Source organism: Medicago truncatula, chromosome 2, assembly GCF_003473485.1.
Source record: "Medicago truncatula cultivar Jemalong A17 chromosome 2, MtrunA17r5.0-ANR, whole genome shotgun sequence".
Lineage (NCBI taxonomy): Eukaryota > Viridiplantae > Streptophyta > Magnoliopsida > Fabales > Fabaceae > Medicago > Medicago truncatula.
This window is the reverse complement of record NC_053043.1, coordinates 4,430,169-4,453,381: the sequence shown is the minus strand read 5'-3', so window position 1 is coordinate 4,453,381 and position 23,213 is coordinate 4,430,169. Positions and strand designations below refer to the sequence as shown.

The 23,213-nt window shown below is 31.0% G+C and overlaps 2 protein-coding genes across 2 annotated transcripts; one reads left to right on the top strand and one right to left on the bottom strand.

The window, feature by feature from the left end:
• The first annotated feature begins 13,663 nt into the window (after window positions 1-13,663).
• LOC11443318 (ethylene-response factor C3) lies at window positions 13,664-14,575 on the top strand. The gene has a single exon (XM_003593643.4). The coding sequence runs from the start codon at window positions 13,672-13,674 to the stop codon at window positions 14,545-14,547; it is 876 nt and encodes a 291-aa protein (XP_003593691.2). The 5' UTR covers window positions 13,664-13,671; the 3' UTR covers window positions 14,548-14,575.
• Window positions 14,576-16,002: 1,427 nt separating this feature from the next.
• LOC11442911 (pathogenesis-related genes transcriptional activator PTI5) lies at window positions 16,003-16,871 on the bottom strand. Its single transcript, XM_003593642.4, has one exon. The coding sequence runs from the start codon at window positions 16,741-16,743 to the stop codon at window positions 16,270-16,272; it is 474 nt and encodes a 157-aa protein (XP_003593690.1). The 5' UTR covers window positions 16,744-16,871; the 3' UTR covers window positions 16,003-16,269.
• Between the last annotated feature and the right edge of the window lie 6,342 nt (window positions 16,872-23,213).

Here is a 23,213-nt window from a genome sequence, read left to right as displayed (position 1 = left end):
TTGCCAACACATTTACTTAATTACACACCATTACCTCCTCCCTTGATTTTCGGCAAATAACAAATTTAATTGACTGGGACCTTTTCTTGATCAATTCTTAATAAAATCTCTCTCAATAAATAGCAACTAGCTTGGAAACCCCTCCAAATACACACTAGAATTACGACTATTTTTTTATTTTATATTGAACATTTTACGTCTCGCACAATCCTTCACTAATTTATTGTAATATCTCAATCGTTTTTGAGAAATCTACTCTGATTTTGTTTTCAACCTCGAGGTCGGACGACATAGAGAACTTTTTCACTGTCGTAGCTCAAATTTTTAGTTAGTTTTATAGCAGTGCACAAACGCTTGTATCAAAAACAACTCAACACACTAAAAAAAAAAAAAAAAATACTAACTTTATGGCTATTACCTCTTATAAGCAATAGGTTCAAGTAAGATAATTTGGAAAGAAGATTTATAAAGTTATATAATCATATCTTAGTATGTATTCACTTGTTGTTATATATTTTTAAAAATTTATAAAATAAAGTTGTATGTGATGAGTGTATTATGTCTTGCTGACAAAAATATTTGTGAGCGCTTTTTTGTCTTATACGATTATTTTTGGATAAAAATCTATTCTGAAATTTTAGATAATTTTTATTTGGAATAAAAGGTTGTGATGTGGTTTAGTGAGAGATAAAACAATTTGTGGATGGGGAGATCAAACATAAGGAGAAGGATGAGGATAATGGTGTTATGATCGGTGATGAAGGAGGACAATGGTGGTGGTGACCGATAATGGAGGTGGTGATTGATGATAGGGTGGTGGCTGATGTAAGAAAAGAGAAAGTTGGTTTTTGGTTTTTTCTTTAAAAATAATAATATGTATAGGTGTACAATAAAATACGGTTATGTCTCGTATTGGTCCACAAATATGTGTTTATGTGCTTTCTTTACTTATGTAAATCTTATATAACATGTTTATTTTTTATCCTTATTCTTAAGTTAGAATGTGTACAATATTCTTTCAAGCAAGAACCTACCCGTGCTTAATTTAACAAAAAAATAAAAGAGAAACTACCCGTGCATGCACGAGTCTCCCACCACTTGTTCTTTTCCTTTTAGAATAGAAGAGCACAAACATGCACTGTATATAAACAGTAGAGTGCTGATCAATTCGATGATTGTAGTCAATATTTCATGACTTCTATTGAATGTGTGGTGCGCCACTTAATTAGAAGAGTAGATGCTCCAAAAATTAGGTGTTTGTCTGTGGGACTCTTTAGTGATAATAATATGTACAATTTCTTTTTATGTTTAATTAAAACTATACAATAATTTCAAAGTATAAAAACAGAGCCAAATTTAGAGAGTTAACTATCTTCGATTTTTTTAAGTATATAATGGTATAGTGTTTGCAATGTAAAACCTTTTATTTATTTAAAGATATTTGGCATTATTTTATGGCTTACCAATATATTATTTTTATATAATTATGTATAGTATATGATCTTTGCCCCCATAAGTTAAATTTTTTAAATCCATTTATGCATGCATATATCATCCATATTATTCTCTGTCTTTATCCTCATTCCTCACTTCGAGGAGTTTTTTCTTACTCATACCCATCCTACGAATCCCATGCAGAGACTCCATAATTCATTAATGGTTTTTTAAAAAATATATTAATTTTATCTTTGAAATCAACACAATTAATTATTTATATAAAAATGGTGTACAAATTTTAAACGACTATTATTTTAAAATAGAGGGAGTAGTGTGTGTTTATATATATATATACATACACATACACATATGTGTGTGTAAATGAATTATAAATTTGAATTTATGTTGAAAACAGGTTGTATATATTTTTAGATTACACAATAAAATTAGAGCAATGATATTTTGACATCATTTAATGACAACTTCAGTGTCAACTTTGTTTTTCTCTCTTCTTATTGGTCAAAAACAATAGAGAGAGAGAAAAAAAAAAAAAAAGGAAGAGAAAAGATTAAAAACAACATGTGAATATGAGAGAGAAAGTTGTCAAAAGGTTATCACAAGAGGGTTGTACAAATATCATTTCTCATAAAATTATTAGATATGCAATATTTTTTAACTTTGTTATTCATAAGAGTTTATATGATCCCCATCCTTGTAGTGAAAATATTTATTTTTCCGAGGCCCAAACAGGCTATCTCCTACATAGATATTCCTTGTATGGGTGGAAATTGACATCCCTAACTTTGTTATTTTTATATCCTAGTCCTCCGGTTCTTGTGAAAAGTGGGTTGATTGAGTCACAATTTGGTCAAAATATAGATAAAGTATGAATAAAGACTATTCCAACAAATCGAACTTGGATAGTCTTATTTGATTTGATCTTAACCTAAGTTCTTCAACTAGTCGAGTTCAACCACTTAATTTTTATAATGTAAAAAATATTAGATTACCATAATATTGATACAATGTTTTTAATTACCGCCGCTTAACAGAGGCTTGCTAATTAATCACCATCAAGAAATATATGAGACACATAATGTGGGTTCCATACGCATATTTAATTCTTCGTAACTGAGTTGATGGTAAATTAAGAAGAAGAAAATATTGTATGAAAACTTAAAGTTACTCATACCTATTTTTCAAATAAATATACTCATTCTTAGAAATGGTGGTTAAGTCTAACAAAACCCCACAAACTGGTTTGTCATCAGGTGAGGATTGCCCCCACTTATAAACACATTGGTAGACAATCTTTTATACGATATGAAACTCTTAACACTCGTAACTTTATTTATAATTTATATGTAAGGTTTGCACTTGAGGTTTGATTATGCCTCTGTTGAGTCGATTTTTGCTTCTATTTTCCAACAAAAGATGTTGATGCTGCCTGCTGGATACGTTAATTTGCACGTACCTATGAGGTTGTGCTTTTTGATGATGCACATAAGACAAAAGTGTGCATAATTTGCATATGGTCAACAAATTATAGCTGCGGGAGATTGGATATATATATGAATTGCCACATAATAACGAGTCATATATAACGACAGAAATTATCCCATGCAATGCAATGCAAGATTGAAGTAATGATGAAAGTATATTACTGCAGCGTCGAAACAAACGAGCAACAAAATTGTCCCGCCACCAATCCTCGTAAACATTAATATAAATCAATAATTAATTACATATGAATTGATAATATTTACTTTGTGTATGGGGTTTGGTAGCTCAATTGAGTTTGAAGCAAGGGTTAAGGAGTTGAAAATCTTGAGTTTAAATAGATTAAAAATTAATCTAACAATCAGCTAGTAACATTTATCATTCAAAAAATAAAAATATGTACTCTATATTTATGCTCTAAACTCGAAAGTGAGCCCCTAAACCGTTCTCTTCTGAAGAAGGACCTCATATAGACAAAGATAGTTGGCAACTAGAGGCAAAGCTGTCCAAGGACATGCGAGAATTGTCCACATCAGGACTTAACTTTGCATATTTATGCATACACCTATAACATATTTCTCCTCTCTGGTATAGACAAAGATAATTGCCAACTAGAGTATATATTTTTAGTTTTGTTTGTGATTATAAAGACTAGAGATATATTATCTTGTTTTGCACTTTGATTTTTGTAACTATAAAGAAAAAGTAAGAATTTTATGATTGAAAATAACGCAATGAACTCTTAAATTCACCCTAACCAAAACAAGAACAAATGCAACAAAACGGCAATGACAAATTTTGGTGTTGTTTGTCATTTGAAGGTTATTTATCTGTATTAATAAAATCAATAAATTTTGTTCATTATGATAAAATTATTTATATATTTTTACAATACTGTTAACTATTTATCATTTCATTCTTATAAAAAAAAAAACTATTAATCATTTCATTCCACCTATTTTACGATGATATTATATCAAAATTAATTTCATATTATTAATGTAACTGAAGTAAATGCCTGAATTTACTATTTATGTATGTATGCAAAAGTACTAACAACTATCGTGCAAAATGATAAGACAGGGGCCAAAACCAGGTACAATTTTTTTTATGCATGTTTTTTTGTGTGCGTAAATATTTGTATATGCATGTGATACTACGTACCTTACGCCACATCAAACTGAATTTTTGGTTGGGAATGGGCTATTAATTAAAGATGAATGCTAAGGATACTCTTTTTTTAACACTTTATTTAAAACTCACTTTTTTATTGGCTTAAATCCATGATTTAAGCCAATAAAAAAGTGAGTGTTGAAGAGAGTGTTCTTAACATTCCTCTTAATTAAATTATGATAAGATGAAGAAGCTAGCTTATACTTTTTCATTCTTATATATATTTTACTCTTAACAACTTTATATATGTTAATACATAACTTTAGTCATTAATATTTTTAATTATTTCTAATAAAAATTATAAAAAGTTGATATTTAAAAAATATTCATTGAGATAAATCTCAAACAACATCTTAAAGACTGTCATTTATTTTTATATATTAGTTCAATTTTTAAAAGTTGAAATATATTCGTGAGTTTGATAAAATAGAAAGATTAAAAGTGCAATCAAATATATATATTTTTTGTTTACCATCAAATATATTATTTAGTACTACTACTTCTTTACCTTTTTTTAAATTTAAAATAAAAAAATAAATTATGATTCACTCTCTCAACACAAACTTTTCACGTGTATTTTATCAACTTAAATAAATAAATATTATTTATTTTTCCAAAATATGAAACACAAACCATCCACCTTTCACATTTTCAGTTAGCACAAGATAATAAATCCAACTAATTTATGATGCATTAATAATTTTCATCTTGCATTATCTACTTTAATTTTAAAAAAATGCATACTATATAAATTGTGTGCCCTATTAATTTGGGTGAGTTGTATATATATTCTCACAAAATACAACTACAATTCTCGTGAGCATATCTCAATTAATAAGAACATTGTCTATAATATATAAGGATCAGTGTTCGAACCTCGTATTTCCCACTTATTCATCTTATGGGGTGAATTTCTAACCACTGTTACTTGACCCAAAAAAAAAACTATATACAATTTTATTTTAAAAAAAGTACTTTATAGATCATGAACATGCTTTTTAATTATATCATCTTATTTTTACTTTAGTAAAATATTATAAAAGGAAAAAATAAGTTAAAAATTAAAATTTTATCTTTTAACATGAAAATAAAATATTTAAAACTTATGTATTAAGTAAAAATGTTTAAAAATATAATTTATAAATAAAATAAAATAAAATAACCAAATGTATAAAAAATAAAAAATAAATGAAGGAATAACCAAATGTATAATGTTATGTCATTTTATATGTATAAGTCACTTCAACACCTAGTTTATCAAACATTTTACTTTCAATCAACAAACATTTCAACTGTATAATATAATTAAGCTTTCAACAACCAAACATAATAAATCATACAATAATTTAGCTTATAACTTAAGAAAAATACTAACAAGTGTTCTAAATGTATTGTTTAAGCATCTAATTGTAGCAACTTTTACATTGAAAATTATACGGTTATGACTTTAATAAATATTTGACTTATATCTTCAAGACATAATTTCTTTTTATGGATTCCTTAAACAAATTAAAGCCCTTTAGAACACTTAACAAGACCCATAACTTAATTTTACTAAACAAAACATATCTTGATCAATTGCTTATCAAAGTTGAGATGAGTTTGGACGGATATCCACCGGTGCAGGTTATAGAATACTAGTAGTGTTTTTAAGTTTGTCAAAAAAGAATATTAATTGTGTTTTTTATGCATTTTTCCCCTTACATTATCTACTTATTAAAAAAATATATATTAGAATTCATATGCATTACTTTATAAATTGTATGCTTATCAATTTGGGTAAATAATTGATCTATTATCGCATAAAAAGAACTAAATACAATTTTATTTTATTTATATCATCTTTGAAAAGAAAGGAAAAGAAAAACTAAAATAAAAGGATTATAGGGTGGGATTTGACAGCTTGCATTTAATAACCTCCCATTCTCATTTGCCCATAATACATCTACACTCTACAGGACCAATGGATAACTAACTCGTATACCCAATAAATTCTTTCGATAGCATAAGCTTTTTTTGTTGGTGAAACACTGAAACAAGATAACATAAGCTTTTAATATAGAGAGCAAGTTGTTTAAAGCATGTGATAATAAGAAAATGTTAAATCAACTTAATTGTATAATATAATATTCGTCGCTAAATAAATAAAAAATATTTACTGAATTAAATTAGAAAAATTGATTAGGCATGAAAACAAAACCCGTGCTCATGGGTATCCGTCCAAATCAACCCCGATTTAACGGGTTTTTCCCAATTTGACTGAATTTGAGTATGGGTTTGGGTTTTCCCCGACTTCATAATACGGGTAAGGGACGGGCAACGGTGATATATGGATCCACCTCGAACCCATACCCAAACCCTACCCGAATGTAGAAAGGTTATGTTTTTGTTTTTGTTGAGGGGGTTCATAATGATATGTCATGTTATTTGGTTTGATAACTATCATGATATAAGAACTTTCATTGATGGTTAAAGGAGCAACTTAATTATTCGATAAGGAAATGTTAAAATGAGCGCAAATTATTGGATAATGTATTACAATATTACCATTGAAGTTTAAAAAACTCTTTTTTCAATGAAAAATTTGATTCACTACGGGGACGGGGATGAGGCTGAAATACCCGAACCCATTGGGGACGGGGATGTGATTCAATTTCTCATCCCCATTGGATATGGGTTAGGGTAACATGTAACTATATGGGAGTAGGGAATGAGGATGGGGAAGGCAAAACTCGTCCCCACCCTGCCCCATTGCCATGCCTAAAATTGATAGTGACAATGAATTATGACAATAGGCTGGGCCAAACTAAACTTTGAAATGCTCGAGTCTCGATCCGTGAAAAAAATTAAGGTTGAGTCTGACTTATAGTGTCACAAACTTTTTAGCATGAATATAACCTTTTGAAAGTTTAATATAACATGTTAACATGTTTATAAAGTCTACTTACATGAACATATTTGAATAAAGAGAGTTGATAACTTACTCTCATCTAAAAACGTTAAAGAATAAGTTAACAAGTGCGCTCTGATTTGCTATTGACAAAAAACTCACTATATCTATTAAAAATAGTACCTCAATGAATAGAAAATAATGTAGTTTTATAAAATGGTGTTCTTGAGGAATCCTTTTTCGACCATGCTCCGAGATTCATGTCACGATCGTTGAGTTTAATTTGTCACGGCAATACAAACCACTATATGTCAAAATGAATTGAAAAGGTCAGAGAGATAAGATGATGGTGGCAGCATTTTTTTTTTTCCAAATAATAATCGTTCTTCTATTTATTTATTTTACAGAAGAATGGTTTAATTTTGTAAAAAAAAAAAAGAAGAAGAATGGTTTAATATTCTCTAATAGGAATTATTTGATGAAAATAATCGATGCATTTTTAAGTTTGGCAAGATCCTAATGACATTAACGTCACAGTGCATCCTTCCCCTCTCTTTCTCAAACCCTATGCGTCGCCCCTTTCTTTTTATTCTTCTTGGACTGATTCAGGATTAATTTTGATCTAAAAATCAGTCATCCGATTTGTTTTTCCTTCTATCCTAATTGAATAAATGATTTCACATATTTTCTGTTTTCTTTCATTTGTTTTTTTGATTTCGTCGTCTCTAAACGTCTCTGCTTGTTTTGATTTTCCGTCTTTGTGCGGTGTGTTTTTGATTTCCCGTCTTAGTGCGGTGTTTATTTGATTCAGGTTGAAAGATTAGCTTTGAGCAAGTGCAGATCCGATAAATGACAATAACTTTATCATCGTCAACGTTGCAGATCCGGATACATGAATATTCGGAGACTTGAATATAGTCATATTAGTCATATTTGTAGGCATATGTACTTTTCCATTTTATGCTATTAACATGGATGCTATGAGTTTGTTCATAAATTCATCCTTTTAGTTTTTAGCGAATTTGGATTTGTACTGTATCGATGTACTCTATGAATTTGAATGAATGAATGTCGTTTATTTTTTGTCAAAAAAAAAAAGTTTGGCAAGATCCTATAACAATGGAGAAGAAAATTTCTCAATAAAATCCTATATTTCAAGATAGAGATAATTTGGCTTAATTAACTTTTTGGTCCTCCCGTTGTATTCAACTTGTGAAAATAGTTTCATTTTTTAAAAGAAAGTTGCTTTTCTGGCATTGAAAACTTCACAATGACACAAGTAAAATACAAATGAGTAGGGTGTAGTTTTGTTGAAGTAGTTTTGTTTCTAGTTCCAAGTGGAAAAGGAAGAAGAAAAGAAGACAGAGAAAAGGAGTAGCAGTATAGGCATAAATTGAAATGGATTCAGCGGTAGTTAACTGTTGTCGGGTCCTCAACGGTAGTTAAGTACTGTTGGGGGCATTTAAGTATTTTACTTGTGTTATTGTGAAGTTTTCAATGTCAGAAAAGCAACTTTCTTTTTTAAAATTGAAATTTTCGGTCTTCAAGTATCCCATTTGTTTCAGTTTTGTCTCAATCCAGATTTTGACCTTAACAATCGAATTTTTTTTTTTCACTATGCTTTTTTGAGACCAAAAAACACCATTTGAAGGATTTTTTTTATGTAGTATTTGAGGACCAACAAGTTTAAACTTGAAAAGGAGGACTATCTTTTTAGCGTGATGAAGTAAATCGATCAAAAATGCAGTTAAATCTAATTTTTTATTAGTACTTTCTAAACTAACAAATAGAAATAATATTTTATATATTGATTAAATATGTTTTAAATCCCTATAAAATCACGAGCTTTCAATTTTAGTCTTTAAAATAAAAATTATTTTTAGTTCTTATTTGCATTTTATAGACATTATTTTGAGGACTAAAAGTATATCTTTTTTGTAATTTTTGTTTTTAAAATAAGGATTATTTTTATAAATTGAAATATTATAGAGGACTAAAATTTCAATTAAATTGAACAGAGGCTAAACAAAAAACTTAAAAGCTCTTGATTATGCAAGGACTAAAATATATATATTTAATCCTTTATATATTAACCATCGAAGGATAAAATAAATAAGAAAATAAAACCTAACTTTTCAAAAGAGATATTTTTGCAGAAAAATAAATGAATATTTTAAATTATATTGATATGCCATGACATTATAATATCAGAAAAAAGTAGAAAAATAACCTGTGAGGATATTAGTAACGCTGGGGGTGTTAGGAGCAATTCCATTAGAGATGAGCTATTTGACAACGACGGTTAACTGCAGCTGGGGTAAAAGCGTCATTTACTTGTGTCAATAGGAAGTATTCTATGTCAGAAAATCAATTTTCTACTTTTAAATATGAAAACGTTATGTTTTTTGATAATTGCTTTTTGACATAAAAAACTTCCTAAAGACACAAAAATACATAAATGTTTCCAGTAGTTAACTACCGTTGAGGACCCGGCATCAGTTAACTACCGCTGGTCCCAACGATAGTTAACTACCGTTCTATGTATCTGCAATTCACTTTCTTCATTCTTGTGGGTTTGATTCTTCACACTTGTTGTTGCTCTTTTTTAGGAACAAGATGGGTTTCAATCACATAAAACGAATACAAATAAATTGAATCAATGTCAACAAAACCTCTTGAACCCATTTTTATTTTCTTTCTGTTTTTCTTCCACTGACATTTCACAACCAAAAATGGTGAATTGGTTTTTTCTGTGTTATGTTTTTCTATTCAAAAATTAAATATTTTAAGAACATAAATCAATCCTAATAAAATTCAATTGTTAATTCTTCCAAGGCAGATGGAATTGTGATTGTGCTCTTCAACAAATGTTCCTCTTTCCATGGTTTGAGATTATGTTTTTTGACAATAAAATAAAAAATAATGATTCCAATTTTTAATAGAGAAAGAGATGATAAATAAAAAAAATCATCCCATAACAACAACATGAGGAAGAAGAAAGCTGAAGAATATGTTTACTTGTGTCTATTATAAGTTAAATTTTGATCAGGGACAAAATCAGTACTCCGGCAAAGAATATGTTTGGCACTTTTTTATTTTTTTTAGAGAATATGTTTGGCATATAGGTTGTTTTCTTTCATTCGAAATGTTTTCCTCTATGCAAAATACAAAAATCGAATTCCCAACCACTTGTATAGATATTAAATCAAGGCTAAAATATGGTTTTGGTCCCTGCAAATATGTCTCGTTTTGGTTTTAGTCCCTGTAAATTTTTTTTGTTGTTTTTAGTCCCTGCAAAATCAAAAGATTTTGCAGGGACTATTTCTCTAATAAATGGGTTCAGTCATCATGTGCCACGTGTGCAAATCATCACAAAAGTGGAGCCAGGGACCAAAACCAAAATGAGGCATATTTGCAGGGACCAAAAACAACAAATTTTTTTTACAGGGACTAAAACCAAAACGAGGCATATTTGCAGGGACCAAAACCATATTTTAGCCTTAAATCAATTGTGGAGTTTCGAAGACGCGGAAAATAACAATGGATCAATAATTTAATTTAGGTTTAATTGCAGTTTTAACTCCCTATGTTTTAAAAAGTTGCGATTTTGACCCCATAACTAAATAAACTACAAAACCGCCCCTTAAGTATTGATTTTTTTGCAATTTTGGCCCCCCATGCCAATTTTGACCTAGTCAAAGCTGACGTGGACGCCTATGTATTTATTTATATTTTATATATTTTTTAATTATTAAAAAATATATATATAATTATTTTATTTTTTAATTAAAAAATATTTAAAAATAAATAAATACACACGTGGCGTTCATGTCTGCATTGACTTTGTCAAAATTGGCCTCGGGGCCAAAACTGCAAAAAAATCAATACTTAGGGGGCGATTTTGTAGTTTATTTTGTTAAAGGGCCAAAATCGCAACTTCTTAAAACATAAGGGCCAAAACTGCAATTAAGCCTTTAATTTAATACCATAAGTTATCTAAAATCTTGAAACCATAAATACATGAGTTACTTATCTTATATATCTAACATTTAGTTCATCCAATATCAATGTCGACTAATCTCTCTCATATATGAGTCTTTAACATTTTGTAATAGTATCCAAAATGAGGATCATACTCATGCTCCGACACCAAGATGAATCCGACTCTAATGTCACTTCTAGAAAAGTTTGAACAACACACCAATTCTACAGATTTAGATAGTGGAGTAATTCATCTGTTAATTTTGATATTATTATTTAATATTATTAAAAACACACTCTAAGACAAATTATGATATCCAAAAAGTAAACTTTAGGACTCATGTGTGGTGTACACAAATATAAAGGGTGAGATAAGGAAATCTCAACCGTTTAAATAAATATTGAAAATAGAATTATTTCTTTAACCCGAGTTAGTTTGGAAATGACTTTTCTCCCTTTCAAAATTGCTAAAAAAAAATTCCAACAACAGTTAAATTAGGTTCGGTATTTTTCAGTGATAGTTAACTCACGCCGTCACTTTTTAGATCGGCTCAATCACTTTTTAAGTCGAATCAACCGATCTTAAAAGTGTCGGTGTAAGTTAACTACTGCTGAAATATGTAGAGTGTGAGTTAACTCTCGTTGAATCAAGGAAATGAACAATTTTAAAAGGATAAGAGCAGTTTTCAGTTAGTCGTTACTAAGGCCCAATACGAAAATACTACCCCCATGACCATGAGATGAGAATGAGAAGTATATTCCATTGGGATTTTGATGTCAAACCACGCAATTTGGAATTAGCCATGTCAATGCTATGAAAGTTGTTAGTATTATCCTATCCCTCAATAAATAATAAAGCATACTCATTCAGATGAACACCACCATTTGGATTTCTTTCACCAATGCCACAAGTTTCTTATGTCATTTCTTAATAGTATTATTTTTTTTGGTTCATAGAATAGAACCATGGACGCAGCGCCGCATTTAGCACACGTTGCCATTTTGCTTGCTTCAATACTAACTAAGCCTCTAATTAGTCCTCCAAGAATAAAGCTGTATTAAAGATCCAACCGTGTGGCTTGTTTTTTTAATAATAGTAATCTCTCTATTAATCTATCACTTGAACACTTCCTTAATCAACCCCACCTTTCTTTATCTCTAAGAAATTGATGATTCTCCTTGTGTATTGTTTCACGCCAAATAGTTTAGATTTGGAATAGATTCATGATATTGTTCAATTTACTGCTTTGTTATTCATTTTTTTTAGTGTTACAATGTAATGGGCAAAAAGAAAAAGGAAAAAAGAGGGATATTCGAAATTAAGCTCCAAGCTTATCTCTCTATTATTCATTTTGATCAAGTGATATAAGTGTATTTATTAATTTTCTACCAATATTGGTAAGTAAGAAGAACCTTGAGAACAATGAGGCGGAATCATTTCTTTCAAAAAAAAAATGAGGCGGATCCGGATCGTTAATTACATGCATATGAAGCTAGGTTTTTTTTTAGGGTAGAATGACAAAGCAAAAAGAAAAAAAGAAAGAAAATCCCTGCAAACAAGGTTCGGCTTGGGACATCAAGCCTCAACACTGCCTCCAACTTCGATGGAGGAGTCTGCCAAAAGGTCACACCTAACCTTAAAGAGCGCTTGAGATTGACCAAAAAATCTACGCAACAGTTGCCCTGACATGATAGAAATAAATGTTAGGAACATGCTTCTTTAAACCAAAAATATTCTTCAGCAACAAAGAAGCGTATACATGCATATGTGAGTGCTTCGAAAACTAGGATTACATGCATAGGAAGCCAGGATTAGCCGAACTAGTAATCTCAAAAGGAAATAAAATAAAATAAATAAAATAAAGTTGTTTGCATTAGTATATTATTTCTTTTAGCTCAAGAAATTTCACCAGGGTCAAAGTTTTTTAAATGATAATCTGTGGTTAAGTCGTCATTTTCGTAAGATATAAACAACTTTATAGTAGTAGTTTAACCATTCATTCGTCTCTTTATTTTTTGGCAAACTCTCAAGTAATTTCAGTGTAATTAAGCCATGAATTTGCAACAAGTTAGAAGGACTATTACCATGCATTGATGAAGCAATGGTTAAATCTAACTTACACTAAATTATTGATGTTGTAAGTACTCTTATAGCCGAATCAGCCATGAGGTCTATCTCGATCCTAGTGAGCTTCGGAATCTAAATCACCTAAATTTTTTATTTTATAAAAAAAATAAAAAATAATGTAAATCTCATAATTATATAAAGACTACAATTAAACTCCAACAGAAAGCAACAAATTAAGTCCTCAGCTCTTGCCAGCTTTCAAATCCTTCAGCCCCTCTTGCTTCATAATGTTGTATGTATCAATCAATGTATTTGAGGAATGTATTCAAATTCAACTCATAAAATATGCAAAACATACGTGTTAGATAAACTTCCAAATGATTGAACAAGCACACAAGTCAAGAGCTTATCAATAAAATAATGTACAAATCACTTTATTAATCATGTCTTAGTGATGAAAATCTTGAAATCCTCCATAAACATAGCTGGTCAATGTATTAATACACAAGTTTCCAACTGGTTTTTTTCCGTTCATTGACATTTAATCACATATTAAAGCAAAACCTTAGCTGTCAAATACCCTTCACACTACACATATATAGCTTTATATATACATTCACTAATGATATCTATTTCTCTAATTCCTCATTTATGTGTTTATACCAACATGGAAAATATTCACATTCACATTCCCAATAGTAATGATCATCATGCAACTTCTGAAGGGTCTATTCTTGAGAATATATGGGCTAAAATTACCAGCAGTGATGCAAGAACAAATGGAAATGAAGCAGAATGTTCTAACACATGGGAAGAATTGCCTAATCTTGGCGAAAGAGATGGATCGATGGAAATACTTCAAAGGCTTCCTAGTTTAGGAAGATGGATATCAATGGGAGCAGATTACTGGGAAGAGCTTTTAGATGATATTCTACCAATTAATGCAATAAGCAATAAAGAAGATTTTTCATGCAACAAAAAGATGGAAATTGAAAGTGTGAATAAATCAAAGGAAAAAGTAGAAGAAGATGGTGTGAGAAAAGAGAAAAAAAGAGTTGAAAAACATTATAGAGGAGTAAGGAGAAGGCCATGGGGAAAATATGCAGCTGAAATTAGAGATTCATCAAAGAAAGGTTCAAGAGTTTGGCTTGGTACATTTGATACAGCTGAACAAGCTGCTTTAGCTTATGATAAAGCTGCTTTGAGAATTAGAGGTTCAAAAGCATGTCTTAATTTCCCAATTGAGAGTGTTGCAAATACAAATACTTTAGGATATGGTAAGAAAGGAATTGTTGATGTTACAAAGAGAGAAAGTTTATTGGATTCAAGGAAGAGAGGATTAAGGGATAGAGGAGAATTTGTTGATGTGATGAATATTGAAGAAACTGCAAACAAAAAGATGGCAGTGTTGGAATTGGAAGACATGTTAGAAAATGATGTTTTTGTATTTCAGGACCTAGGAATTGATTACTTGGACAGTTTGCTCTCATCTTTTTGACAGAAATACAAATTAGATTGTTAGTTTATACCAATTTATTTATTTATTGCATTTATATTTGTAAATTTTGTTCTATGTATTATCAAACTTTGGAATTGATGTTTTGGTACGTATAAAATGAAGATGAACAAACTGCTGCCATATACTGTTGCATACGGTTACAAATGCTAGCTCTTAATTATTATTATTATTATTATTATTGTTATTATCATCATCATGTGATGACTTATAAAACTTTTTTAGAGATGGTAGCAATCTAAGATAACGAGTAAGGATGAAGGAGAAATTAATAATAATTTTATGAGATGTGTAAGGAGAAATTTCTGAAGGTTTTTCTTTGACAAAATATTGATGAGGTTAGTGTAAGGAATATATATTGCATGTATTTGTATTTGTACATTGTATTGGAATATTTCGAAAACATGCATAATTATATTGGATCACTACAAAGAGATACAATAATCACACAATTTTTTTTATTTTTTTTTCAGACACACTATTATTTATAAAAAAAAAAACAATTTTAGCTCAATTTTTTTTTTTTTTTTGGAATATAGCTCAAATCTTCTTAAAAGTGCCATGGTAGTGATTCGTGAATTCCTTTTTTTTTTTGTGGGATACTAGTTATAAAAATAAGATGATGTTTTTGGCATATATGGCCAGGGATGACCCAAAAGAAAAGGTCACTAAGGTTCTTGCCATGGGCGACAGTAAAACTTATGTTTAATAGAGATTGTGATTGAGAATCAACAATAGATCAATTGATAGTTCAATCTACAACTCTTACATATGAAGAAAATTTGATTAAAAGGTGAGAACTCACCATGTGTACTAAACAAGTTCTCTTTACTTGAACAAAGATTATTGTCACACAGTATTCTTAAAAACAACAAGTCGAGTGTAAACTTCCAAGAAATTGTGATTAAAAAATGACTGTGGCACTGTTATCAATTACTCCCATGTTGTTTCATTTTCATCAAAGTTGATTTTGGTCACTATATAAGGATTTTATTAGTGATCACTCTCTACCGCTTATTGTGTGTTTGGAAAAGGGCCTAAAATGCATAGTGGACCACTTCGGAATAGTCTTGTTTACAACATTTTCCTTCACATTCTTTAAAAAAAAAAAAACATTTTCCTTCACATAATAAAAGACAAATTGTATAATTTTCACATTTCATAGGTAAGAAATTAAGATGAATGTGGTACGATGAATAACAGCAAACCTAATGACATATCAATCCTAAACAACTAATTCTAATTTGGATTGATTAGATAACCATACAACCCTAACTACCACTCATAATCCAAATTAATATTAGATATCCGAAAATCTGTTATCAATTGATCATGTTTATCGGACGTAAACATCATCATATGATTTACAACATCAATCGGTTTTAATACAATTGATTATAGCCCATAAAATATTAGAAAAAATTATAACATTATCGATTAAACAAGACTTTCATCCTCCATTCAGAAGTTTAAATTCTCACTTTGAATTGCTACATCAATGCTAATATTATGCTTACATTTTCTCTTTAATCTGTCTAACTCTAACCTATCTTTATACAGAGACAGGGGAAGGACCCATAAGAGACACAACAAATAACCCAAACATTAAACAAAATTACAAAAAATATATATATATATATATATATATCAACTATCAAGAACCCTTGTAACATATTTGTAAGTTGTAACCTCAGCTCAGTGTACCTAGCTGCTAGCACTTGATTCAGAATCATGATGATTATTACTATTACTATTATTCAAGTTAAGCTTAGAATTAGAAAATTCGATTTGCATGGAAGCTGCAGCAACAGTTTCAGCTGGGAAATTAAGCAAAGCCTTTGAACCTCTCATTTTGAAAGCAGCTCTATCATAAGCCATAGCAGCTTCTTCAGCTGTTTGGAATGTTCCAAGCCATACTCTAGCTCCATGACGAGCCGAGTCACGAATCTCCGCCGCATATTTCCCCCAAGGACGACGCCTTACTCCTCTATAGTGCTTCTTGGCAATAGTCTTCGTTGGTTCTAAGCAACTCAACATGGCTTGATGGTGGTGGTTTCTATGTGGTACATATGTGTTGGTTAAGGCATTAGCCTCGTTTAGGATTTGGTATATAACCATGTCTTGTGAGTCATTCTCGTTTAAGGGTAATTCTGGTTGGGATTGTGATAATAAAACCATGGCTATGTCTGTTTTTCTCTGTTTCTAATTTGGTGTTGTGATGGTTTTTAAGGATTTGAGAAGGTTGTGTTGTGTCAAGTGGTTATAGACTTTGCATTATATATCTAGAAGCATAACAATTTGACAAATGTGGGGACGTAGAATATTACGTGGTTCAGAGGAAGGTTTTATGGAACACGAAGGAAAGTGGAATTTCTTTCTCTCACTATGTTTATAATTGCCATGAGTTTTCCTCGTATTTACAATATTGCACTTAATTTGGCAAGTAAAATGATTTTATCTTTAAATGTGGAAAAAGCTATCATAATAAATATTCCGTTGAATTAAGACTTGTTAACAAATTTCATAGTGTATATTACTCTTATATAGAATTTCATAGTGTATATTATTGTTATATAAATCTTTTTTTTGGTGGTGGTCGGATTCGAACTTCAGACATTGTATATATTATGCATTGTCCAAACGAACTGAGTTATACTCACAAGAACACTGTTATATAAGAACACTGTTATACAGAGAATATAGAATTTGTATATCCATAAGATAAGCATTTCACATAAATTAATAACGAGTGAATACCCAAATTTGTCCCTGAATTTTCACGAATCGAACAAAAACGTCCCCCAATTCATCGAAATGCACGTTTTGTCCCTGAATTTAACAAACGTCCATAAAAATAGTCCTTCCGTCTAAATGCTCTGTTAATGTTGTTGAGTTGTCGTCATGTTGTCTTGTACACATGTCAACAAGAAAACCCACGTGTACAAGGACCAATTTGATGGAAACGCCAAAAATTTCATTTTTACTTTTTAAATTCAATTTTTCATGTTTTTTCAAATTTACCCCTTTACTACCCATACCTTTCCATCCTCACATTTTAGTCAGAACATCAAAAACGTCCCTGACCTTTCTCCTTTCCGCTAAATCCTTCATCATCTTCACCTCTCCAAAATCATCATCATCTCCGGTGAGAAACGTTGCAAAAGATTCCGTTTTGACAAAAGATTTTGTCGTTTCTTAAGGTAACGTCGTTCCTGTTCGTTTTCCAGTAAGTCTTGTTCGTTTTCTCCCTTTTTCTGTCCATTTTTGTGATTTTCGTCTTCAGTTTTTAGGCATTCGTTTTCAACTTTAGGGTTTTCGTCATCATCATGCTTGCTTTGATGTTCGGTTTTGCTTGCTTTGATTACGTTTTTTAGATTACTGATTTTAGGGTTTTATGTTAAAGACTATAAAATTTCATGTTTTTATGTTTGGTTACTAAAAATGATGAACATTAGAGTAGTTATGAACGAAATAAGTGGTTGATTAAAACAATTTATAAAAAAGGTTTATTTTGTACTATGATTTACATTTTTATTTTGGTTTGCTTGTGATTATGACTAATGTTGGCAAAATCTTGTTGCTGAAATCCTGGAAATCATAATGCTGAAAATGATGGACAAGTTGCAAAAGCTGCTGAAAATGTCAATGTTGGATATGTTGTTGCTGGAAATGTTGCAATTCAGGGACAAAGTGCTCTCAGTGTTGTTGCAAATGAAGTAGTGTCTAGACATGTATGACTGTTAAATCTTAAAGATCGATTTGATAGTTAGTGATATAATTTAGGGACTTATTTGATTGAATGTTTTGTGATTTAGAGACTGATATGATTGAAAATGTTGTTGTAGGGTGTTTCTACAAGGATGTATGGCATTAGACGGTCAATTATTTCAAATGAGAGGCCTAAGAAAACACTAGTGAGGGGTCCTGCACCAACTCATCCAACTGCTCTTGGCATTATTAGTGTTCCATATTCAACTTATGGTCCATCAGGTTCAACCCAATCTAAGTTCATGGAGATTATCCCAACCTTCAGATTTCCAAAGAAGTGATACTTGATGCGTGTTTGGATTATGCTTTTGGAATATTTTGACTTGTTTAAATTATGCCCCCTAGTTGGGTTTCTTTTTGGTCATGTAATATTTAACTTCTTAATGCTTCATAGTTGGGTTGCTTTTGCCTACGTAATATTTCAAACTTAAGATATGACTTATTTTATGTTATTTTCAAGGATGAAGTTGTGTGTTCTGTCATTTTTACTTTGTTCTGCAAATATATGCTTCAAGGATCAAAATGGATATATGTTTATATAATTCAATGACTTATTTGACGGTTTTTGAATATAATTTAGGGATCGATTTGATAGTATGTAAAAATTAACAAGAACTTTATTGCATAATATTTTTTGAAATCAATCAATTTTCTCCTTCGAAATTTTTGTCACTATTGATCAATTTAGTCCTTGCTTATGTGGCATCTGACATGGCAACCCATGTGAGAGGTTAACGGCCACATCATCACCGTTAACGCCCCAAATGGACGTAGGGACTAATTTGATTGAAATATGACAAATTCAGGAATAAAGCGTGCATTTTGATAAATTGGGGGATGTTTTTGTTTGATTCATACAAGGACGAATTTGGGGTATTCACTCAATTAATAACGCCTTAAAGTTGGGAGGGGTAAATTTGCAATTAAACCGAAAACAGGTGGCAAAAACAAAGGGATGTGACAAGTCAGCATCTAGTTGCTTAATTTATACATGCCAACTTGACAAGTGATGTCATTGAGGGCATCACTAGGATCCTTCATTTTAGTTGGGTGACGTAAGCGATTTGGATATTGAATATTTGAAAGCATTATTTGTAGGATTTTAAAAGTTGCTGGATCCCACAAGTACTAGAAGTCTTGCACCAGTCTTCGTCCTTGATTGACTTTTCACTACAACTTGTTTTTGACTTGATTTTTAATGTTTCTATCAATAATTTTTTTTTTTTTCATTTGTAAAATTTTATTTAAGTGAAAATGTTGATGTTGTAAACAAAACACTTTCACTTGAGGTTGAATTCGGATCTCACATTTATACGTGTAAAATTTTTAGCAAATTCAAACCTATAATTTCTAAATTTTGAGTTCAAACCAATTAAGCTATTTAATCATCTTATTTGAAGATCTTCTTAACTAAAAAATATGAATAAAGGGTTCGTCTATTATTCAACCAAAGGAGATTAGAGCCTCGTAGACGATAGTCACACGTGGTTTGAAATCATGACCAAAGAAAAGGGAACATTTCATATCAGAACCATATGGAGGAAGACAAAACCAAGTTTGGTGTTGATTGTTTTTTTAGTCATGGTAATTTTAATATTTCAATGTCTCTCATTATTAAATGAAATTCAAAGTTGAGTTTGAATTGCATAAAGTTCTTTTAAGTTTGACGAGGAACATCATAAAATAAATCTACCTAGTGTCCATTATATCATTATTTTTCTCGATGTAAAGGAAGATACACAATTTAATTATTGAATTGGAGATTAAAGTGAGTAATATGATAAATTAATAGTTGATGTTGTATGTGTAATAATGAATTTAATTGATTTATCATTTTTGTGTAAAATAATTATACACTAACAAAATATACATGTAAAATATCAATCATTTTTTTTTAATTTGCATTTTTTTTTTTTGCTAATATCAACCATTAAAGCGAATAACATCACGTGTTTTCTTTAAAAAAAATCACGTGTTTGCAATTCTAATCATTTTTGGACTCAAAAGTCCTTATAGCATTTTTTTTTTTTTTGTAACAATCCTTATAGCATTTGATTCATAACGATATTTGAACACATATTGGAATATCAATAAATATTTGGATCTAGCTAGAGTTTAGATTACTTTTATTTCTTGTATATAAAAAAAAAAGTATGAATAATTTCATTGGTTTGCCTTGTATTCATGACAAAATCTAACATGTGAGTATAACAAAATTCAGAAAATATTAACATATGTTTTAAGGATATATGTTAAAAATTTAAAGTGAAAATTCTGTCTTGCAAATTATGATGATTTATTTCTTAAAATGTTAAAAATTAATGTTTTTTAATAAACATTTACTATTTATGAAACTTTTAACATGCGTCGTAAGAGCACATGTTAGCATCACCCTAAAATTTAAATGAAGTTCTACCATTGCTTATGATTTGACCAAATTCAGATATATCTTTCATCTTAATGTGAAAAGCATCAACCACTTTCTTGGAATCCTGCATCCATTGGAAGACAAAGACAATAAGCCAAAAACTTTGTAAGTGTTCACTTCGGGAATAGGAGTGATCTGTTCGATTTTAGCAAGCATAAATGGTCCTTGATCACCCCTAATACAAGCATGAATACCAACTTATTGAAAGTGGTCGAAAAAATATGTCAATGTTGCATTTGAACCTTACTTGAGCTGGTTTTTTCCAGTACAAAATTGTACCAACGCATGGCATGTGATTTCCTTTATAAATTATATAAACAATTATTTACACTTGAATAGAAGGCAAGTGGGCAACAAGCTGCGCCGCTAGACCTTTTTGGATGGCAAAATCAATCCTCATGAACACAACATTCATGGACCTAGGAGACATGACTTTGCTATGCATGACCTTTTGAACCCTATGTAGAAGGTCAACAATCTCTGGTGCTAGGAAACCGAAAGTGTCAAAAGCAAATGGTATAAAAGCATGTTGATTGTCAGAACACGCTTTCTCATGTTTGGCCACTTTGCTTGACACAGCTTTTAGGGTTGCCTGTCCTACGGTAAAAGGTCTGACACTTAATCCCACAAGTGGTGAAACCCCAGTCAAGTCTACACAAGCATGTTTTCCACCTACCCATCCGTACACCATAACATCCGCAGGCCTGAGTGTTGATCTTCTATCTAGTGGGTCAGTCAGGAAGTTCACAGGTGCCTCCTTCTTCACTGATATTCCCGCCCGTTTGAATATATCAAAAAGTACATCCCTAACAAAGTCATGTCTGCACTTAAAGCCGGAAAGCTCCTTACAATGAACGACATGCTCCCCAAAAGTATCCAGACACGCCTTACGACCAACAAGGCACACCTCATCAATAGGAAATAGTGGAATCATAAGACGATATCTAAGGATAGTACGATACTCCACTGGTGACATATGCTGACCTAACTCATCAATCGGGATAGCTAGAAGAAAATCCTGAGCATGTGTTGCTTGTACCAACATGTTTGGTCGTGGCAATAGCATTTGTGACTAATTCTGATGAAGTTGTGACAGTGCATGGGTTGTTAAAGCTGAAGTCGCGGCTGCCCTTCTACTTTTTTACTAGTTCTGAGCCATAAAAAAAATGTGTTCCACAAACTTGTAACTAATTATGTGACCCGATTTCACAACTTGTTGCGTTGCTTCCATAAAATCCAAATCAAGGATCAAATAACCTTGTAACTCAAATCCTCGACGTTGATTAAATAACATTTTGATTTAAGGCATATTCCAATCCTTGCTTCCTGGTAGAATGATACCGGATACAATCATTTTGTCCTAGATTGGGTCATTAATGATTGGCCTAGGTAAAATTGAACCATAAAAAAGCCACCTCTCATCCCATAAAGGGAATACATATACCATTTACTGCCTTTGTAGAGATTACATTTGGCGTCTGAGATACTTCGCCATACATAGCTTGGGTTGTGTCCCATAATTGAGTCGCTATAGTTACTTTGAGGAAAGTACTAGTTGTAAATAGATTGGGTTAAAAGATATTTGAGTATGTCTTCTACGTTGCACATTGAAAGATAAGCACATTGATAAGGACAAATGCAACCATGGAGTGGACACTCACTCTCTGATTCTTCCCATAGTTTTAAGAACATTGTTTTAGGTTGTCGATATCAAAATGTAATTGTGCAACACAAATTCAACATGATTTAGAGAACCTCTCCTTAAATTCTTTCTAGGCATCAAGAACGTGTTCAATGAAAACGATAGATTGTGCAATTTGTCGACTCACTAAATTTACAATCCAAGAATAAATCAATTTGGTGCATTGTTCCCAAGTTTGACGACTCGGATCTATTGAAGTTAGTACATCAATGCTTCCATCAACAAATTATATTGGAACTCGTTTTTTGCTCCTAAATATCTTTTCATGGATCGTGCCCAAGCTAGGTAGCTAGCTTCGTCCAATTGAGGTGTAACAATAATTGAATTCAGTCCCTCACTAGGATGAACATAGTAAACAAAAAAAGTGCTTTATGTTGGATAACTTTCACCATTTAAGGTGTTGTTGTAGCATTCAAAAAATGTTGCACACTATTATCACCGAGAAAAATCCACATAGGAAATCGATTTAGAATATCAGAGAAATGATGGATTGAATATGCAAAAAACGCATAGAAAATGCAAGAAAATCTAAGATACAAGAAAAAAGGGTATGTGGAAGCTTGATATGGATCACCAGCCAGAGATTTGATACCATTTTATGATAGTGATCAAGAGAAAATCGGTACAAGCTCTTATTTATTCATGATGAGAAACTTGCAGCAAAAGATATCTGCAGAGAAGAAACTAACTATCTTACTACTCCCTCAGTTTCACAATAAGTGTTTCTCTTTTTTTTTTTTTATAAAAAAA